The sequence below is a fragment of the Balaenoptera musculus genome, chromosome 20 (genome assembly GCF_009873245.2).
Source record: "Balaenoptera musculus isolate JJ_BM4_2016_0621 chromosome 20, mBalMus1.pri.v3, whole genome shotgun sequence".
In the NCBI taxonomy this organism is placed as follows: domain Eukaryota; kingdom Metazoa; phylum Chordata; class Mammalia; order Artiodactyla; family Balaenopteridae; genus Balaenoptera; species Balaenoptera musculus.
Window position 1 is genome coordinate 18602321 of NC_045804.1, and position 18385 is coordinate 18620705.

General features: G+C 52.1%; 1 protein-coding gene across 3 annotated transcripts in view; it reads right to left on the minus strand.

Moving 5' to 3' along the window:
• Window positions 1-18385, minus strand: part of PLXDC1 (plexin domain containing 1) — a 62131-nt gene that overhangs the window by 21387 nt on the left and 22359 nt on the right. For all 3 annotated transcript variants that reach the window (XM_036838352.1, XM_036838351.1, XM_036838353.1), the window contains exons 3-7: window positions 11318-11461; window positions 10958-11027; window positions 10225-10347; window positions 9474-9592; window positions 8185-8284 (exon numbers count right to left, since the gene is read on the minus strand). In XM_036838352.1, coding sequence (XP_036694247.1) covers window positions 8185-8284; window positions 9474-9592; window positions 10225-10347; window positions 10958-11027; window positions 11318-11461 — 556 coding nt within the window. The remainder of the gene's footprint in view (window positions 1-8184; window positions 8285-9473; window positions 9593-10224; window positions 10348-10957; window positions 11028-11317; window positions 11462-18385) is intronic.

Genomic DNA, 18385 nt, shown 5'->3' on the forward strand with positions numbered 1-18385 from the left:
CCACACAGTGATTGGTCCAGGGCTGGGCATCTGATGAAGTCAGACCAATCAGAGACCTTCCCTGGGACTTTTAAACTATATCCAGAAGGCCCTTTGCTCTCCAGTAATACTGCTAAGACGATGCAAGCTCGGCGTCCGTGAATGGCCATGGTTCCAGTCTCATGGGGAAAGCCAGAGGATGAAGCCACCTCGTGGAGAGAAACTGGCGGCATTCCAGGCTCTGGAGTCCCCGGACCTGCCCTGGTCCTATCTTCCCAGCTGTTGGCTCTTCCTTAGGTTCTTTGGGCTACTTTAGTATCCCCAGTGCACTCCTTTTCACTTAAGCTAGTTTCAGTTGGGTTTTTGTCACTAGAAGCCCAGAGTAGGCGGGCTAAGTTTCTCACTCAGCTGAAGGTGATTTGGAGAAAAGTTTCCCGAGGTGGTAGCAAAACTCAGTGGGGGCATCCATGAAAAGGAGGGTGTCCTGTGCAACCGCTGGGTGGCCCATCCTGAATGAAGAATCTAGGGGAGCATCCACTGCTCAAAAGAACATCTCAGCTACGTTTCTGTCATTTATTTATCCTCAATTTTGGAACCGTTCCCTCCTACTTAACCCAGGATTGAACCCCAGGTGGTCTGACCCAAAGCGTGCTCTCTTCGCACCACACCCCACTGTCCTGCTGCAGAGCCTGGGGACACCTCAGCCCCTGAAGCATCTGCGACCACAAAATATCCTTGAAACATTCTGTGCAATGAAAAGGAAACTGCTCCGGCGCTGGTGGCCGCAGCGCTACCCCGGAACTAAACAGGAATCTGCAGTTCACCTCAGAGGCCTGTGCTTGAAATGCAAGCACTACCCACTCACAGGTGTGCGTGCGCGCGCACACACACACACACGCGCGCACACACACACACACACACACACACACACACACAGATTTTTTCTAATACAAGAAAGGCCCTTTGCCAAGCAGGGGTGGGTCTGAAGGAGATTGGGGTGAGGAAGGGCACTTTTCCATAATTCAGCTGCCCAGAAGAGGCACCAATTTTCAATTCACCAAAGGCCTATATGTGCTGCAGGGCCCTCCCTGTGTGACACCAACTGCTCTGTGAAGGTGGAGTGGGCTTTGAGTGAGCCTGCAGGATGTGAGACATTAGGTGGGGGATGGGGAAGTTCCAGGCAGCCCTTCACAGCTCCATCCCACCCACTACCCCCAGAAGCCATCTCTCCTAAAGAATTATCCCTTTTAACACTGAAATGGAATAGGATAAAAAATAAAGGTGAAACATCAGGTCTTCCGAGGTGCCTGAGGCCATGGGGTCTAGACTCTGCGTAAACATTTCTTTCTTAATCTGCCTTGTCTTTCCAGGCTCAGTTCAAATGACAGGCCCCCCTTGAAGACATCCCCCACCCTCGGGTGCAGTTAGTGGCCCCTCCTCTGAGCTCCACAACCTCCTGTGCACTGTCCAGTGTCACCTGTTTCACAACCATTTACTTTGCTGGTCACCTCCCCCAAGGCTATGAGCTCCCCGAGAGCAGAGCCTACAAGTTATATGTCTCTGTCCCCCAGCCCCTCGCGCCAGGCCCTGCACAGAACAGGGTCTCAAGAGATGACTGTGAATGAATGAATGGCTTACAAATAGTCAGGAAAATCCCAGCAACTTATTATAACTTCAGCCCACAGCACAAAGGAAGAATGCCCTTCCTCCTCAGCCCACCACAGATCATGGCCTTTCTCAAAAGGGCAGCTGCCAACGGGTCACAAAAAGCCAGACCCTCATGAAGTTAGAGCTCAAAGGAGGAGGAGAATTGGCTTTCAGGATTTCTCCACCTGCAAGGATACAGGGGAGAGCCTGCCCTCGGTCAGAAGGCAGGTGAAATAGGAGGACAAAGGGGGTCAGGGTTGGGGCATGATAGAGACACAGACTTGTCAAGGGAGTCGAATTCATGGATAGAGACACACGAACAGCAGCTGGGGAAGGTGGGGTTCCCAGCAAACCCCACACCAGAATGTAGGAATGGGTCTCCCCACCAGCCCACTGGGGAGCAGAGGTGGGGACGTGCCTCAAGTGAGTGTGCAGCCAGAGATGATCAGATATCCTCCAAAAAGCAACACAGCCCTACCAGCAAGGGTGGGGGAGATGTGTGTGGTAGGAAGTGGGAGGAGGGTGGGCGGGCAGAAACATATCTCTGATTAAAAATAGTTGCTCACGGGCTTCCCTGGTGGTGCAGTGGTTAAGAATCCGCCTGCCAATGCAGGGGACATGGGTTCAAGCCCTGGGCCGGGAAGATCCCACATGCCGCGGAGCAACTAAGCCCGTGAGCCACAACTACTGAGCCCATGTGCCACAACTACTGAAGCCTGCGTGCCTAGAGCCTGTGCTCTGCAACAAGAGAAGCCACCTTAATGAGAAGCCCGTGCACCGCAACGAAGAGTAGCCTCCTCAGCTCGCTACCACTAAAAAGAAAGCCTGTGCGCAGCAACGAAGACCCAAGGCAGACAAAAATAAATAAATAGATAAATAAATTTATTAAAAAAAAAATAGTTGCTCACTTCAACTGCCAACTTGTACTTTTTTAAGTGTCTGGTTTGGTAATACTTTTATTTCTTGATAAACAGATCCCTTAATATCCCCGCCTGTGTTATTTGCTTTTGGATTATCTCTCCAACATCTGGGGCTTGCCCAAGGACGATGATGTCCATCTGCATGACCAACAGATCCCTGCCGGAACCAAGACAGTGACCACCCCAGTGCCACATTTCTGGAAGTTTGAGACATGTTTTATCTCTGCTTCCATTCATCAAAGATTCAGAAACACTAAGATCCAGACATGGAAAGCCCTGCCATGCAATCAAGAGATGTTCATGGCTCAAAAGCAAGGTTGGCATGTCCTGTTCTGTTTCCACACCAGACACCAGCAGGGAGAGGGTTGGTTTGGTCAGAAGAAATCAGACTGACAGGTCCAGCCACAAACTTCCCTCCAAAACGGTGGTTACGATATAAAAAAATCTAAGATGGTGGCTCAGGAAAAAGTTTTCATTTACGCATTCACATCTTCCTTTGCTCATTTGGTTATTCTTTTAATAATCATGAATTGAGCCCCAGCAGGGGACCCCAGAGATAAACACAATGAGGGTCCTGTACCCCAAGGAGCTTTCAGCCCAGGAGGGGAGGGAGGAGAGACCTCCTCAGCACAGATGCAATGTAGAAAAGGGCAGAGGGAGGAGAGGAGGTGAGAAACGGCAGGGCTCAGGGAGCAGAGTAGAGGGAAAAACAGAAAAGAAAAAAAAAAGAAAAGTGAAAAACGGGGTGGGGGAGGGGGAGGGGAGGGGAGGGAGGGGAGGGGAGGGGAGGGAGGGAGGGGGGGGGAGGGGGAGGGGAGGAGAGGGAGAGGGGAGGGGGAGGGGGGAGGGCCCCAGGATGGATAAAAAGCTACAGTGAAGAGCACTGTAAAGGATCCTTTATCAGGAGCAGGGAGAAGACAAACCGGGCCTGATCTGGTGATGACACCCCCCCACCCCCACTTGGCTGCTCCTTCTCACTCCTCCGCAGCCAGTTCTGGGGCCTCCCCCTTCCCCACCCAGCTGCCCAGCACCAAGGTACAGCACAGGCCTCTGCCACATTTCTCAAGCCTGCTTTTGAAAGGAAAGGAAAGTTCTGGTAAAGGAGAAGGCCCAAGTGTTCAGGCCGTCCAAGGCCATTCTGGGGTCAGCCAAGGGGTGGGCTACAATTAATTAATGAATTAATACAATTCCATTAATTCAGAATCTCTGTCAGTTTTGACGCTGGCTGCCCTAAAGTTGCTTTTATACTGTCCATGAAAGAAAGGGTTTCTTAAACAAATGAATAGAGGAAATTATATTGACTTCTGGGGCCCCCTCCAGTCAAATAAAGAGTGTATCAGCTACCCTCTATGTTTTGCGTGCTTCTGCAAACAGACGCTGCTAATCTGAATCTTTTCTCTGCATCAAAGCGTGCTCTGCAGACTCTCTGCTCCAAAGCCTGCAGAGCAGATTCTGCAAGGAAGTAATGGTAAGAGAAACTCTGGTTGTTTTCAGCATTTTCTTCCCTCAACCCCAGGAATGAGACTGTGCAGAATTCCCTCCACCCTCAGACAGGGGTGGGAGGAAAGTGTTTGGAGCCTGGGGGGAAGAGAGAGTCCCCCAGACAGGGTTCAGGGACTGGGGGATTCTTGAATAGTGGGGAGAAAACTCCACTCCTCACAGGGCCGCAGGCAGGGAGGAGCCGAGCTTGGGTACAAGGGCAGTGACATCACTCATTCTGTAGGACAGATGGGTTGGGACAATGGGAATATTCGAGGTGAATATCCCGGTGATAGGGTCTGCGGACCAGAGGCCTCTACCTGAACTTCTATCATGGTTTTTTGGGATTTACTGTTATTTGCAGCTCAGCCAAATTCAAACAAATTCCCTGCTTGCTGGGTTGAATATCAGACCCAGAGGAATCTGATCTCTCAGCCACATAAAAGCCATCACTCTGAAAAGCAGAGGTTGTAGCCCATTTTAAAACCCAATGGAGGCCACGGATGCTGCCCCAGAAAAATGCATGCACGTGATATGCTCCACCCGTACCTCTATGTTCCTTCTAAAGTCCCTGCCTGCACCCCCAAGCTAAAAAATATCTGACAAAAAGAGATGCGATTATCAAAGCACTCACCCCCCAAACTCAGATGTCAGGTCCTGTTCTCACTTAGTGTCACCACAGGGCAGAGGACAGGGTCTCTGCTCCGCCCATTCCCGTCAGCACTCACTCTCGAGCTGCTACTCATTTTTTGAGCACCTGCCCTGCTGCAGGCACTGGGCTAAGTGCTGGGGCCACGGCCAGCCCCCAAGGAGCTCACAGCCAGTTGGGGAGAAGATGAATGAGCCGGACAGTGTCATGAGTTCTATATTAAAGCTTTTAACAAAGTGCCGGGGGGATGGAGGAGGAAGCCGTGAATTCTGCTGCATGGAGGAGGCAACATCTGAGCTGGACCAGTGAATGAGTAGGATTTGCCAAGTGGTAAAAGGACTTCAGGTGGGGGACATCTCATACGAGGAACTGCATCAGAAAGGTGCAGATAGCCCTTGGCATGTTTGGGGAACCCCGGGCATGCAGACCAGTGCTGCCTGGACAGAGTGGTGGGTGACAGGAGGGTCTGGAGATGAGCCTATAAAGGTGGGCTGTGACCATAACACACATGAGAAATATAATGAACACTGTTGTCTGTTACATACGGAAGTTGTTAAGAGAGTAAATCCTAAGAGTTTTCATCACGAAGGAAAAAATCTATTTTTTTCTATGTCTTTAATTTTGCATCTATATGAGATGGTGGATGTTCACTAAGCTCATTGTAATCATTTCGTGACGTATGTAAGTCAACTCATTATGCTGGACACCTGAAAGTTACACAGTGCTGTATGTCAATTACATCTCAATAAAACTGAAAGGAAAAAAAAAAAAAAAAAGGTGGGCTGTGCCCAGCATCAAAGGACTTTGAATTGATGCTTTGGGCAACAAGGAGCCAGAAAATGACATGACCAGATCTGTCTGGCAGTGACAAGAAGGAATGGGGGACAGAGGGCAGGGAGACTGGAGGCCGGGAGCCGCTGGGCAGAGTTTGGGAGTCAGGCGTGGGTTTCGCTTGGCGGGTGGACCCAGCACCTCCGAGAACAGCAGCTGGAGTCACAGAATCCAGCGGCTCCCACAACAGAGCCCTTGCGTCTCCTCCTGGTCTCACAGGACAGGTGCAGCTGCCCTCCTGTTATTTCAGGTGGGCTCTGCTTACTCCCCCGCCCCTCGTTACCCCACCTCCTCACATCTCCCTGGCTTGCTCTAAAACAGCCTTTCATTCCAGAATCACAGAGTAGCCTCAGATGCACACACTCCTGGGGGATCTGACTTCCTCTAATCCACCCTCATTCAACAGCTGGATCCAACACACATTTCCTGAGACTCTCCCACTGGGCACAGAGAGAGCCCTGTGAGCTGTGAGGGAGGCACAGACCCCGCCCCGATGATGCATTAATGCACGGGGAGGGGGGTGGCATGGACACCAAGAATGGTCCTTCCTGCAAAGCAGCCTGGGTGTGTGCACACAGGGCTGTGGGTGTTTGGGGAACTGAGGAGGAAAGGAGTCACCCCTCTGGGTGGAATGGGAGTGGGTCAGATTTACAAAGTCTCAATAGTGGACCCCAGGGTTTAAAAAACAGAAGATTTGGGTTTCAGTTCTACCTTTCATAGCTGTGTGAAAGCAAGTCAGGCCACCTCTCTGAGCCTCCGTGTCCTCATTTAGAAAGAAACAAATGTACAGACTTCATTTACAATGTTGCGAGGATGATCCAATAAGATACTGTAAAGCTCGGTGTCTAGGGATGGGATTGTAATCGTGTGGTAAGCAGCCTCTAAAAGGGCCCCAAGGGCTTCCCTGGTGGTGCAGTGGTTAAGAATCCACCTGCCAATGCAGGAGACACGGGTTCGAGCCCTGGTCCAGGAAGATCCCATATGCCACAGAGCAACAAAGCCTGTGTGCCACAACTACTGAGCCTGCGCTCTAGAGCCCGTGAGCCACAACTACTGAAGCCCAGGAGCCTAGAGCCCGTGCTCCACAAGAAGAGAAGCCACCGCAATGAGAAGCCCACGCACCGCGACAAAGAGTAGCCGCGGCTCGCCGCAACTAGAGAAAGCCCGCGCGCAGCAACGAAGATCCAACACAGCCAAAAATAAATAAATAAATAAATTTTTAAAAATTAAAAAAATAAAATAAAATGGCCCCCAATGATCCCTGCCTCCTGGTGTTCACACCCTGTGTAATCCTATCCTGGGTGTGGGCTGGACCTAGTGACTTGCTTCCAACCAGCAGAATATGGCAAAAGCGATAGGACCGCACTTCTAAGATGAGGTTACAAAAAGACTCTCGCTTCCATCTTGCTCACACTCTACCGCTGTCTTCCTTGCCTGCTCTGATGGAAGCCAGCTGCCACGTTGTGAGCTGTCCTATGTGGAGGTCCACGTGGCAGGAACTGAGGGGGACACTGAATCTTGCCACAACCACATGAAAGCTCTTAAAAATGGATCTCCCCCCAACAGTCACTGAGGTAACCCTGGGAAACACCTTGAGAACAGCCTGTGAAAGACTCTGAACCAGAGGACCCAGCTAAGTCATACTTTGTTTCCTGATCCACAGAAACCCTGAGATAATGTGTTTGTTGTTTTAAGCCTCTAAGTTTTGGCATAATTTGTTATGCAGCAGTAGCTAACTCATACAATCAGGGTGATACTGAAACTCTTTAGTAACCAGCTCAGTACAGGCATTAACCAATCAGAGCAGATGCTGACTGCAGCAACGGAGCAGGGTCTGAGCCACTCGCTAGAGCACTGGGAGGGAGTTCAGGGCGGGGACAGTGGAGGGGCAAGTGAAGTGGTGGGAATTAGTCTTATGGAAATACTCACACAAGGGCATAAAAGTACCTATTTGCAAGAATATTCACTGCAGTGTTATTTGGTGTAGTGAAAGATTGAAACAACTGAAAAGTCTATGCACAGGGGACTGGTTCAATTAAGGTACAGCCACACAATGGGCTATCACACAGCCTTTAGGAAGAATGAGACGTGTGCTGATACAGAATGATGGGCAAGATATACTTTGTTCAGGACCAGAACAGAGGACATCATATGACATCATTGGTGTTAAATATACGTACGTATACTTACCTGAAGGCTTGTAGCCCTAGAAATACCCTGGTAGCCCTGGTTGCCTCCAGGAAGGGGAATTGGAAGATGGGATCAGGGACAGGAGAGAAACCTAATTTTCCTGTCTCCTGAAACCCCCTGGGATGCTCCTTCTATCGTCTGGGGGTGGGGAAGCAATTATGGTTGTGTTCTGGGAGGACTCGTAAACCCTAATTTGGTGTCTTTGGAGATTTTCTAAATAGAGGGTGTGCTGAGTGGAAGGGCCCTGGTTCCCCTCCCCCTCCTCCACCAGAGCAGTGCCTCCCCCTGGAGATTTTATTGGAAAAAACGGTTCCTCTGCTTGAACGAAGAAAAGTTGGAACTCATTCTGCCCCTTTTCTTCCCTCAGTTCCCACTCAACTCTCCACCACCCCTCCACTCCCTGCCACTGCCATTGCCCCTGCCAGCCTGGCTCAATCCGAGCTGAGTCCAGCCCCATCCAGGGATCTCTGTGGATCCCTGGGGACTCACCTGGTACGTCCGGGGATGGATTGAGAATCATGAAGGCATCTGACAGGCCTGCTTTGACGGGGTGCTGGGACGAGCTGATTTCCAGGACGGGCACAGGGATCTGCAGCGGGAAGAAGAGGCTCAGTCTACCCCGCAAACGCTCTTGGGCCAGCTTAGACTTCCCCTCCGAGCTCCAGACCCATCTGCCTGCTGGGCCTTGCCTCTTGGAGGACTCAGACATCTCAAACCCAATGGGGCCCCATCCAAATTCCAAGTCTTCCCCACACTGTCTCCAAACACATTTCCTTTTTCTTTTCTCCCTCTTTGTGAATGGCACCTCCATGCAGGCCAGAGACCTGGGAGTCACCCTCAGTTCGCACCCCCCTTCATTTCCCTCCTTCTCTGTCTAATACATCTCCAGTCCTGTTAATTAGCTTGCTAACTGGCTCGCAAATCTATCCAGGTCTCTCCACTGCCCCCTCCCTACCCCAAGCTGGCATCACCTCTCTTCCACATCATCTCCCAGCATCCCCTCTGAGCCCCAGCCCTCTGCTCTCCACTCTGAAACAAGAGCGTCCTTTCCAAAGGCAAATCCGGTTGTCCCCCTGCGCCCCCCTTCTTGCCCTCACTCTCTCCCCTCCGGCCAGGCTGCCTTCTTGCAGAGCTTTGTACCGGCCATGCTCTGTCCTGCCACAGAGCCTTTGCATGTGTTTTCTCGCTCCTGGAGCACACTTCATTTCTTTGCTTCCTTAACCCCTACGCATTCCACAGATTTCAATTCTTTTCCTCGGGAGAGCCTTCCCTGACCCCTGTTCAGGTAAAGAGCCCCGTGAAAGGCTTTCCTGGCATCTCAATTTAGGAGCACTTGTCACAGTGGCAATTCTATACTTGTCCCCACAATTAACATCTATCCCTCCAGCCAGACTCTCAGCTCCACAAAGGTAGGGCCGTCAGCCATCTTAGGAACTGCTGTATCCCTGGCACCACACCCCATGTCTGGCACATCCCGGGCACCACACCCCATGTCTGGCACATCCCGGGCACCACACCCCATGTCTGGCACATCCCGGGCACCACACCCCATGTCTGGCACATCCCGGGCACCACACCCCATGTCTGGCACATCCCGGGCACCACACCCCATGTCTGGCACATCCCCGGCACCACACCCCATGTCTGGCACATCCCGGGCACCACACCCCATGTCTGGCACATCCCGGGCACCACACCCCATGTCTGGCACACTGGAGGATCTCGGCAGATAATTGCTGAATGAAAGAAAGGCCGTCTCTGCAGCTGGACCCCCTCACCTCTTTGTAGCCGAATACAATGCGGCCGTCTTGGTGCAGAGCTGCCTGGAAGGTGAAGCTGCCCCTGTCCTCCCGGTCCTGGAGGTAGACGTGGTCCCACTGAACAACAAAGACTGTCCCTGGTGAGGAGAGCAGAGACCTGGCTGGACAGGGAGACAGTGAGGGGAGCAGGGCCCTGCGGAAACGGTGGCCAATGTGGATGGGCCACAGCTTGGCTTCCTTAGGGATGATGGGGCAGTTTGCAAATTTGACAGGAGGCGGGAGCTGGGCAGCCCACAAACAGTCTGACTTTCAAGCTGAAGAGGAACCAGAAAACCCTTCTTCAGCTTCCCCATCCCCAACCAGGTACTGTGATTGACCATCTCCAACCCCAAGCACGCCCCTTCCTTCTTGCCTATCCCGACCCCTTGAGATGAAAAGGAGGAGAAATAGGAGAAACATCTGTTCTCCCGGGGTGGAAGGTAGGTGTTCAAGGGACAACCTGGTGAGAATAAGAAACAGTAAATATCTCTGATATTTATTTCACCTCTACTAAGAGCCAAGCGCTTTCATTTCATTATCTCATCAGGTAGCAGGCATTTTTGCCCCCATCTTACAGGTGAGGAAAAGGAACACAGAAAGGTAGGGTGGCTGTCTTGCTGTGTGACTGTGGGCAAGTCCCTTGCCCTCTCTGGGACTTGGGATCCTCTAAAGGGGCTGGACCAAGGGAGCCCTGGAGCTGGGTGACTTAAACTCTGAGCTCTGATCTCACCATTGTCGAAGTAAGCAACCGTAGAGTTGTCGGAGCAGCCAGGGTTGAAGTTGGCCATCAGAGGAGCCACATACTGAGTAGCCGTGAGCATCCGATGGACCACATCACCCATGAAGATGAAGCCTGGGGTGGGAAGAAGTGTAGACAAATCATCAGAGATGGCCCAGAAGGGTTGCTTCCTCGTGCAGGAAAGAGCAGTGTAGACGGGGCTGGAAGTGAGTCTTGGACCTCTGTCCACCAGCCTCACATAGTGGGCATGGGTCTGGCATGTATGGAGCTAAAGGGCCCCAGACCAGAAGGTTCTCTCTGCGCCTCCCACCTCTCTCTGCCCCTTGGAAAGTGCACAGGAATCAAAGACAGGCTGCTCATATCAACTGGAAGCCTGGTCCCAGGAAGCAGGCTCTCAGTGCAGTCTCCTCGCTCTCATTTACAGACTCAGAAGCACAGGGGCCAAGGGACTGCCCACAGTGGCCTGCACAGACCCAGAGCGAGAGAAACACACACACACACAGACACACACACACACACACACACAAGCAGGTCAGTCGATGTGAGGAAGCTGGGCTGAAACACTGATGACCTCTCTCCTGAGAGTGGGGTCCCAAGAGAGCCACATGTGGGACCCTCCCCAGTCCATCTGTAAAACCCTGTCTCCAGGGAACCTTCCTAGATAGGTCCCAAGTTCTGGCTGAAATCTCCACACCCTCTCCCAGTCCCACGGACAAGGCCTTACCTCCGGTTGCTATGGTGATCTGCCGCAGAGGATGCCCGTAGAAAGGGAAATCAAAGGACAAGACCACTCTCTGCAGGGGATGGGAGAGAGTCAGCATGGGCCAACCTTCAGGCCAGAGGGCTGGGTATCTACACTGCCCCATGCTTATCTGGATGGGATTGGTGGGGGGGGGGCACAGGCATGTCCAGGGCAGTACCACAGGAGGACACTCCAACTCTGGCAAAGCCCCCCAGGGTCCCCTGGAAGGCACTTCCCAGACCACAGACCTCAGGCCACAAGCCATGCCCACTGACCAGGTGTGGTGGGCTGGCCCCCAGCCTCCCAGCCCAGGGCAGCTCTGCCGGGGACTGGGGCACTCACCGAAGCCTGCCGGTGGGTGTTGGAGAGGATTCGGTGAACTTTCACTTGGCTCTGGTTGGCCTTGGCCACGTCCACCCACAACTCCCGGCTGCGGGGCTCGCTGGGACCATAGACACGGGACACGTAGTAGCTGTGGTTGTCCTCCTGTCGTTATCCAAGACAGAGCCCACAGGAGGCATGAGGAATCAGGATGCCAAGAACCACAGAGTCTGGATGCAAGAATTCATGGCCCTCCCAGGGGGCCAGGGTCTGGATGCAAGAATTCATGGCCCTCCCAGGGGGCCAGACCGTGGCTCAGAGCTGGTTTAGGCCTGGGAGCCCTTTGGCCCCAGATAGCTCAGTACCTGCTCCCTAGCCACGCCCCCAACAGCTCTGGCCCCCAGCTAAATCCATACCTGCTGTAGCCATGCTCCGCCCTGCCATCCCCAAGACAGGCCAGGAGGCTTTTCCTACAGCCCCTGAGTCCCCCGCAGAGCACACCCAAGGCAGAGCTCAACTTGGGAGGTGAGGGAGCAACAGGCAAGGCAGCCCCAAACACAGCCCTTGTCTTCAGGGAGCTCCCAGACTGAGGGGGAGACATAGCCCCCTTCCCTGGGGAGTACCCAGTTTAGGGGAGAAGAAAAAACTGGCTCTCAGAAGCCACCGGTCTAAAGATGAAGGCACACCCTTGATCTTGGGGCATTGCTAGTCTGATGGAGCAGGTGGGACTTATACAAACAGAATGCACAGACACAGACCCTCCAGCAGAGAGATAAGACAGGGCCCATATTAGTCACTAAAGGGTTGAGAGACGGGAGAGAAGCAGCAACGATGCCTTCAAGACATATTTTTAAGCTTTCCTCTGTGCCTGATGGGGACAAAGTAAAAGAACAAGCCCGAACCCAGAGGGCTGGGGGTTAACTCTGTAAAGCCTCTCCTGTACAGGAGCATTTAGGGGCAGGATTTAAAGGAGGCTGGAAATGGTCAGCAGAAAGTGTGGAAGAGCCCGGGGAGGAGGCAATGTCAAAACATTTCAGCCCATCTGGGAGCACCAGCCACCAGCCGTAGGAGGAGAAGAGGCAGAGTGGGCAGGTCCACTTGGCCGCTGCCACAGAAATGGAGCCGCTGACTCGTGCGGAGCCCTGGGCGTCGCGGGTCATTAATCGGGCTGTCCGGCAGCAGTGGCCGCAGACACAGCAGAGCCGACCATGTTCTCCCTGCCAAGCTGCCAGCTGCCCAGCCAGCCCTTGCCCTGGGCCCAGCATGAGCAGGGCCGAGGGATGCCTGCTCTCTCCACCCGCCCGGAGACAGACTCTGCTCTCCTGACAAGTGACACACTCTGGGGACCTGGGGTCGGGGCAGGGCTGGGGGGAAGATGAGCAGGAGAAACATGGGGTTGGGGGTAGATTTCCCACTGCCACTGCCTGGTTCCTCCCCTCCAGACTCTAGACTGCCGGCCCCTCCACCCATCCTTAGCACGGACGTCAAACAAATCTAAACAAATCTAAAACACATACGAGGCCACAGGCCTCTGCTCACAAGCCATCGGGGGCTCCCACTGCCCTCGAGACAAAATCCAAACTGCAGCCTCACATACGAGGTCTCACCGTGAGCCAGCCCCACCTTCTCTCTAGCTTCACTTCTCTCTCCCTCTCTCCTTCGCCTGTGCACCCTGGTGCACCCACTCACCAGACTGACTCCCCGACAGTCTGAGGCCACCAGTGGTCACTCATGCCTTTGCACACACTGGTCCTCCTGCCTAGAATGACCTCGCTTTCTCCCCCTGGCAGATTCCTACTTCTTCAGTGCACAGCTTAAACATCACCTTCTTATTGATCTTCTCCCCCAACTTGCCCAATGAGGACCTCCACCGTTCACAGAAGTCCTCAAGGGCTGACTCATGGGTACAGTTTGTGAATGTCATATGGGCCCATGCTTGTTGGCTTTCTGATTTTACTCATGAAGCCACCTGAGGGGGTCACCCTGATGCTACCACCTCTGGGGTGCCCATGCCAAGGATGCTGCCTCCCATTGCTGTCACTGTCATTTACCCTGGGGTCCCAGAAGATGCCCAGAGGAGGAACCGCTGCCCCCCACTTTGCCCATGGGCACCGGGGAAGCTGTGCTTATGCCCTGAGCTCACAGCTTCCCTCTGGAAAGCAGTCCCTTCAGCTTCTGCTTCTCCCCCACCCCTCAAGAGACCAGATGCCACGTCTTTTCTCCCTGGGTATCCATCTCTCCTATCTCCATCCATCTCTGCTGGGGTCCCCACCTTGACGGAAAAAAAAAAAAAACAACCAAAAAAATTACCTGCCACCACTATGGAAAACAGTATGGAGGTCCCTCAGAAAACTAAAACCAGAATTACCATATGATCCAGCAATCCCATTCCTGGGCATATATCCAGACAAAACTATACTTCAAAAAGATACACGCACCCTTATGTTCATAGCAGCACTATTCACAATAGCCAAGACATGGAAACAACCTAAATGTCCATCGACAGATGAATGGATAAAGATGTGGTACATATATACAATGGAATACTACTCAGCCATAAAAAAGCATGAAATAATGCCATTTGCAGCAACATGGATGCAACTAGAGATTATCATACCAAGTGAAGTAAGTCAGAAAGAGAAAGACAGGGCTTCCCTGGTGGCGCAGTGGTTAAAAATCTGCCTGCCAATGCAGGGAACACGGGTTCGAGCCCTGGTCCGGGAAGATCCCACATGCCACGGAGCAACAAAGCCCACGAGCCACAACTACTGAGCCCGCGCACCTAGAGTCTGTGCTCCCCAACAAGGGAAGCCACTGCAATGAGAAGCCCGCGCACTGCAACGAAGAGTAGCCCCCGCTCGTCGCAACTAGAGAAAGCCAGCGCACAGCAGTGAAGACCCAACGCAGCCAAAAATAAATAAGTATATTTTAAAAAAAGAGAAAGACAAATACCATATTATATCACTAATATATGGAATCTAAAATATGACACAAATGAACCCGTCTACAAAACAGAAACAGACTCACAGACATAGAGAACAGACTTGTGGTTGCCAAGGGGGAGGGGAGGTGTGGGAGGGATGCACTGGGAGTTTGTGATTAGCAGATACAAACTATTATATATAGAATGGATAAACAACAAGGTCCTACTGTATAGCACAGGAAACTCTATTCAATATCCTGAGATAAACCGTAATGGAAAAGAATATAAAAAAGAATGTACATATATGAATAACTGAATCACTTTGCTGCACAGCAGAAATTAACACAACCTTGTAAATCAACTGTACTTCAATTAAAAAAAGAAAAAATCACCAGCCAAGAAACAAAGCCCCTTGCACACAAACTCATGCAAAGACATGTGAACAAAGGTGCCCAAGAGAAGAGTCTGAGGGCCCCCAGCCTACTTCCTGGGAGTCACATGGTGAGCGGTTTTTATTCCACCTCAAAGCAAGAACAACAGGGCGCCCTGACCAACACTGTGCATCTGACAGTCTGCAGGACTCCAGCGCTGAAGCCAGTTTAGGTTCAGCTGCAACCACTTGCCACAGCCATGACTACAGCTCAACTCTTCTCTCCACTAGCTCCAACAAAGGAGTGGTTTATTAAAGGGCATCCGTTAGCCTAAAATTTTGCCTGAAGAAAGGAAACCAAGTTTAGATGCTATTCAGCCCGTCATTTAAATGTCTACTCCCACGGCCACCCCCAACCCCCAACTCTGAGCCTGTGACACATAGGGACAGGCAAGATCACCTCTGCACCCATGGCTCAAGGTCCCTGAATCCTTGATGCCTGAGAAGTGTTTGCCAAGGTGAGGCGAGGCCTGTTCTAGGAGCCCAGAACCTTCGTTTTGTCCTTTTATAGGAGAAGAAAGAGGGACCAGTGCCTGGCACAGTCAAAATTTTGTAAGTAAACCTGCCTCTCTAATTCCTAGGCTGTCTTATTATGACCTTGTGGGGGGGCGGGGGGGACACATGAGTGACCAACAGAGCAAAGCAGCGTCTAGGTGGCACTCTAGTCCTTTTGAACGCACAGAAGGTTTAACTGTGTCCTGCATAAAGCTATGTTCAAGTCCTAACCCCGGTACCTTGAATGTGACCTTATATGGAAATAGAGTCTTTGCAAATGTAATTAAGATGCGGTCATACTGGATTAGGGTGGGCCCTAAATCCAACTACAGGTGTTCTAATAAACGAAAGGAGAGGGAGATTTAGATACAGAGACACAGAGGGGACAACAGGGAAGAAGGCCATGTGACAATAGAGGCAGCGATTGGAGTGATGCAATTTACAAACCATGAAACACCAAGGATTGCCAGGGGCCACCAGAAACTAGGAATAGTCAAGGAAGGATTCTTCCCTAGCCTTCAGAGTGAGCGTGGCCTTGCTGACACCTTGATTCAGACTTCTGGCCTCCAAAACTGTGAGACAATAAATTTCTACTGTTTTAAGCCACCAAGTTTGTGACATTTTGTTATGGCAGCCCTAGGAGGCTAATACAGAGGTGTGTGTTGCTCTGCCTCAAGTGGGGCAACCCTGAATGTCTCCCCTTCCACGTCACCACCATGTTTAGAACATTCTGCGGCTTCCCAGCTGTACTCAAATTGAAGGCCACACTCCTCACCATGACCTACAAGGCCCTGTGGGGCAAACTCTAGACACTGCCTATCCAATATTCATTACCCCTCTTTTTTATTAATAGCACATTGATTTTGTAGCAAGCAAATTTGACTGCTTGTCCCTCTTGCCTTTGCCCTTCACCTTATTCCTGCCTGGAATGCAGATGTGATGACTGCAGCTTCAACAGCCATCTTGTGAGCATAAGGACAAGAGCCCCATCCTAAGGCTAGTGGAGTGGAGAGTTAGACAGAACCTGGGTCCCTGGAGGGATGCTTATTAAGTCCTCGGATTCAGCACTCTATTATACGCAAACATGAATTCTTCCTGATGCATGGTAGTCTGGCCCCAACCCACCACCTCTAACTTCCCCCTTGCTCTCCATGCTCCAGACCCGTTGGGCTTCTCTCAGTTCCTGAAATCACCAAGTGCTTGTCTGTCTCAGGACCTTGGTACTTCCTGTATCTCCAAACCTCTTTCTCATTCAGTTCAGAAGCTGACTCCTCTCTGTCCTTCAGACCTCAGCTCAGTGGTCACTTCTTCAGGAGTACTTTCCTGATGCCCCCGTTACACTCTCATTGCACCTCAGGCTTCTCCCTCTCAATGTGTTGTACACTTGTGATGACTGACTTGACTTTTTTTTTTTTTTTTTGGCTGCGCTGTGCAGCTTGTGGGATCTTGATTCCCCAACCAGGGATTGAACCCAGGCCCTCGGCAGTGAAAGCGCAGAGTCCTAACCACTGGACTGCCAGGGAATTCCCTTGACTTGACTTTTAGATTTGTTATCTCCACACTTGCCTTTCCTGTAAGACCATAACTTCCCCACGGGTAAGGTCAGCTTTTACCTATGGTGTTTAAATGATAATAAATGAATGACCATTCATAGTTTCAGAGAAGGACCATTCAAAGCACAGTTTGTTGAAAGCCTTCTCAGCCTTTGTTTTATTGCTACCACCATGCATTCTAGTGACCAGGATGGGACGGTATTACCAAACAAAGCAGGACAGCAGCTCATGGGGAACACGTACTGTCAGGTACAGTGGGAGTCAGTACAGCTCCCACCTAGGAACCTGAGAGGCCTATGCTTAAAACTGCTGCTTGGAGGCTTGGAAAGGGGTCCTGTTTCCATCACCTGATTCGTGGGACGCACCTGGTCAGAGCGTTCACCAAACCTCCAAGCGCTGGAAATGAGGGCCCCTGCACAGAAGCCACGCTCTGCAGTTGTGAAGCCCAAACAGACGTTAACACGTCTCTTGCTGCCTCATCTAAGAGGCAAAGGGTGGGGTGACTGGGGACGTTTAGCCCGTTGCTCTGAGTCCTTGGTCCCTGAAGGACAAACAGTCCACCGCCCCAGCCGGTGCCGCTCCGCTGAGGAGCCAGGCTGTGTGCTGTTGGGGGATCCTGGGACAGACCTGTCTCATTCTTTGGGTTCCCAAGGAGCCCTCCAATGGCGCCTCTTAACTGACAAAAAGTCTGCAACCGTGTTGACTCAAGGAGAGTCAGAAACTAAAAGAGCTGCTGCCTCTTAACTCCCAGGCACACGCTCTCTCCAAAGTGTCAGCAGATCCCCGGGTGAGTACGGGCCTCCGTACCTGTGGGTCCCCTGCTCAGGCCAGGTGGGCGAGGCTGAGGCTCTGCTTCTGGCCTCAAAAGTGCCAGGTGCAGCTGGCCTGCCAGGGGAAGGACTGCCTCAGAGGGCAGCGCCATGCAGAACTGGCCACAGGTCCCCAGCAGGCCCCAACAGACCACCTCTCCTGGCACGGGGTGACTCTGATTATCCCCAGGACAGTGAAGCCGGGAGCGGTATCTATTCCAAGCCCCGGCCTACGGAGGCTCCATGGTGATGGGTGAGGCCAAACTGCAGCTTACAGAGGAGGGGACAACTTGGAGCTGGGGTCACTCCTGGGCAGAGCCAAGAACGAAGCCCTCAGGGGTTGGGGGGGTGGTGAGGTGCTTGGGAAAATGGGAGGAAAGAGAAGGGAAGCTGGCCTTTGCAGATCTGCGACGGTTGTGCGTGACAACCCTGGGAGATGAGTGCTAAAATTAGTCCCATTTTATAAGTGGGGAAACTGAGGCCCACATAACTCTCTGAAACCAGGTCAGTCTCACTCAAAGGCAGTGACTTTTCCTCTGTCCACTGTTTCTCGGGTCTTTCAGTGACTGCCCCACTGGAAGGCGACTTGGGCTGCTTATTAGTGATTAGTTAAAATGTCTCACATCAGAAGAACCAGAGTGGAGCCTTTCTGGAGCACAGAGTTCAGGGACCGTGTCCCAATCCTCTCCTCACCCCTAGCACCTTCCCAGCACAGGGCTGGCACCTGGCACATGGTACGTGTTAGGGATCTGCTGTTGAATGAGTTCAATCACCAGGACCCCACGGCTGATGGTGCCAGAGACTGAGCTGAGAATGTGCAGTGTGACGCCAATAAGGACAGCATCCTCCCCCATCACTGATGGCAGGTGACACAAAAGC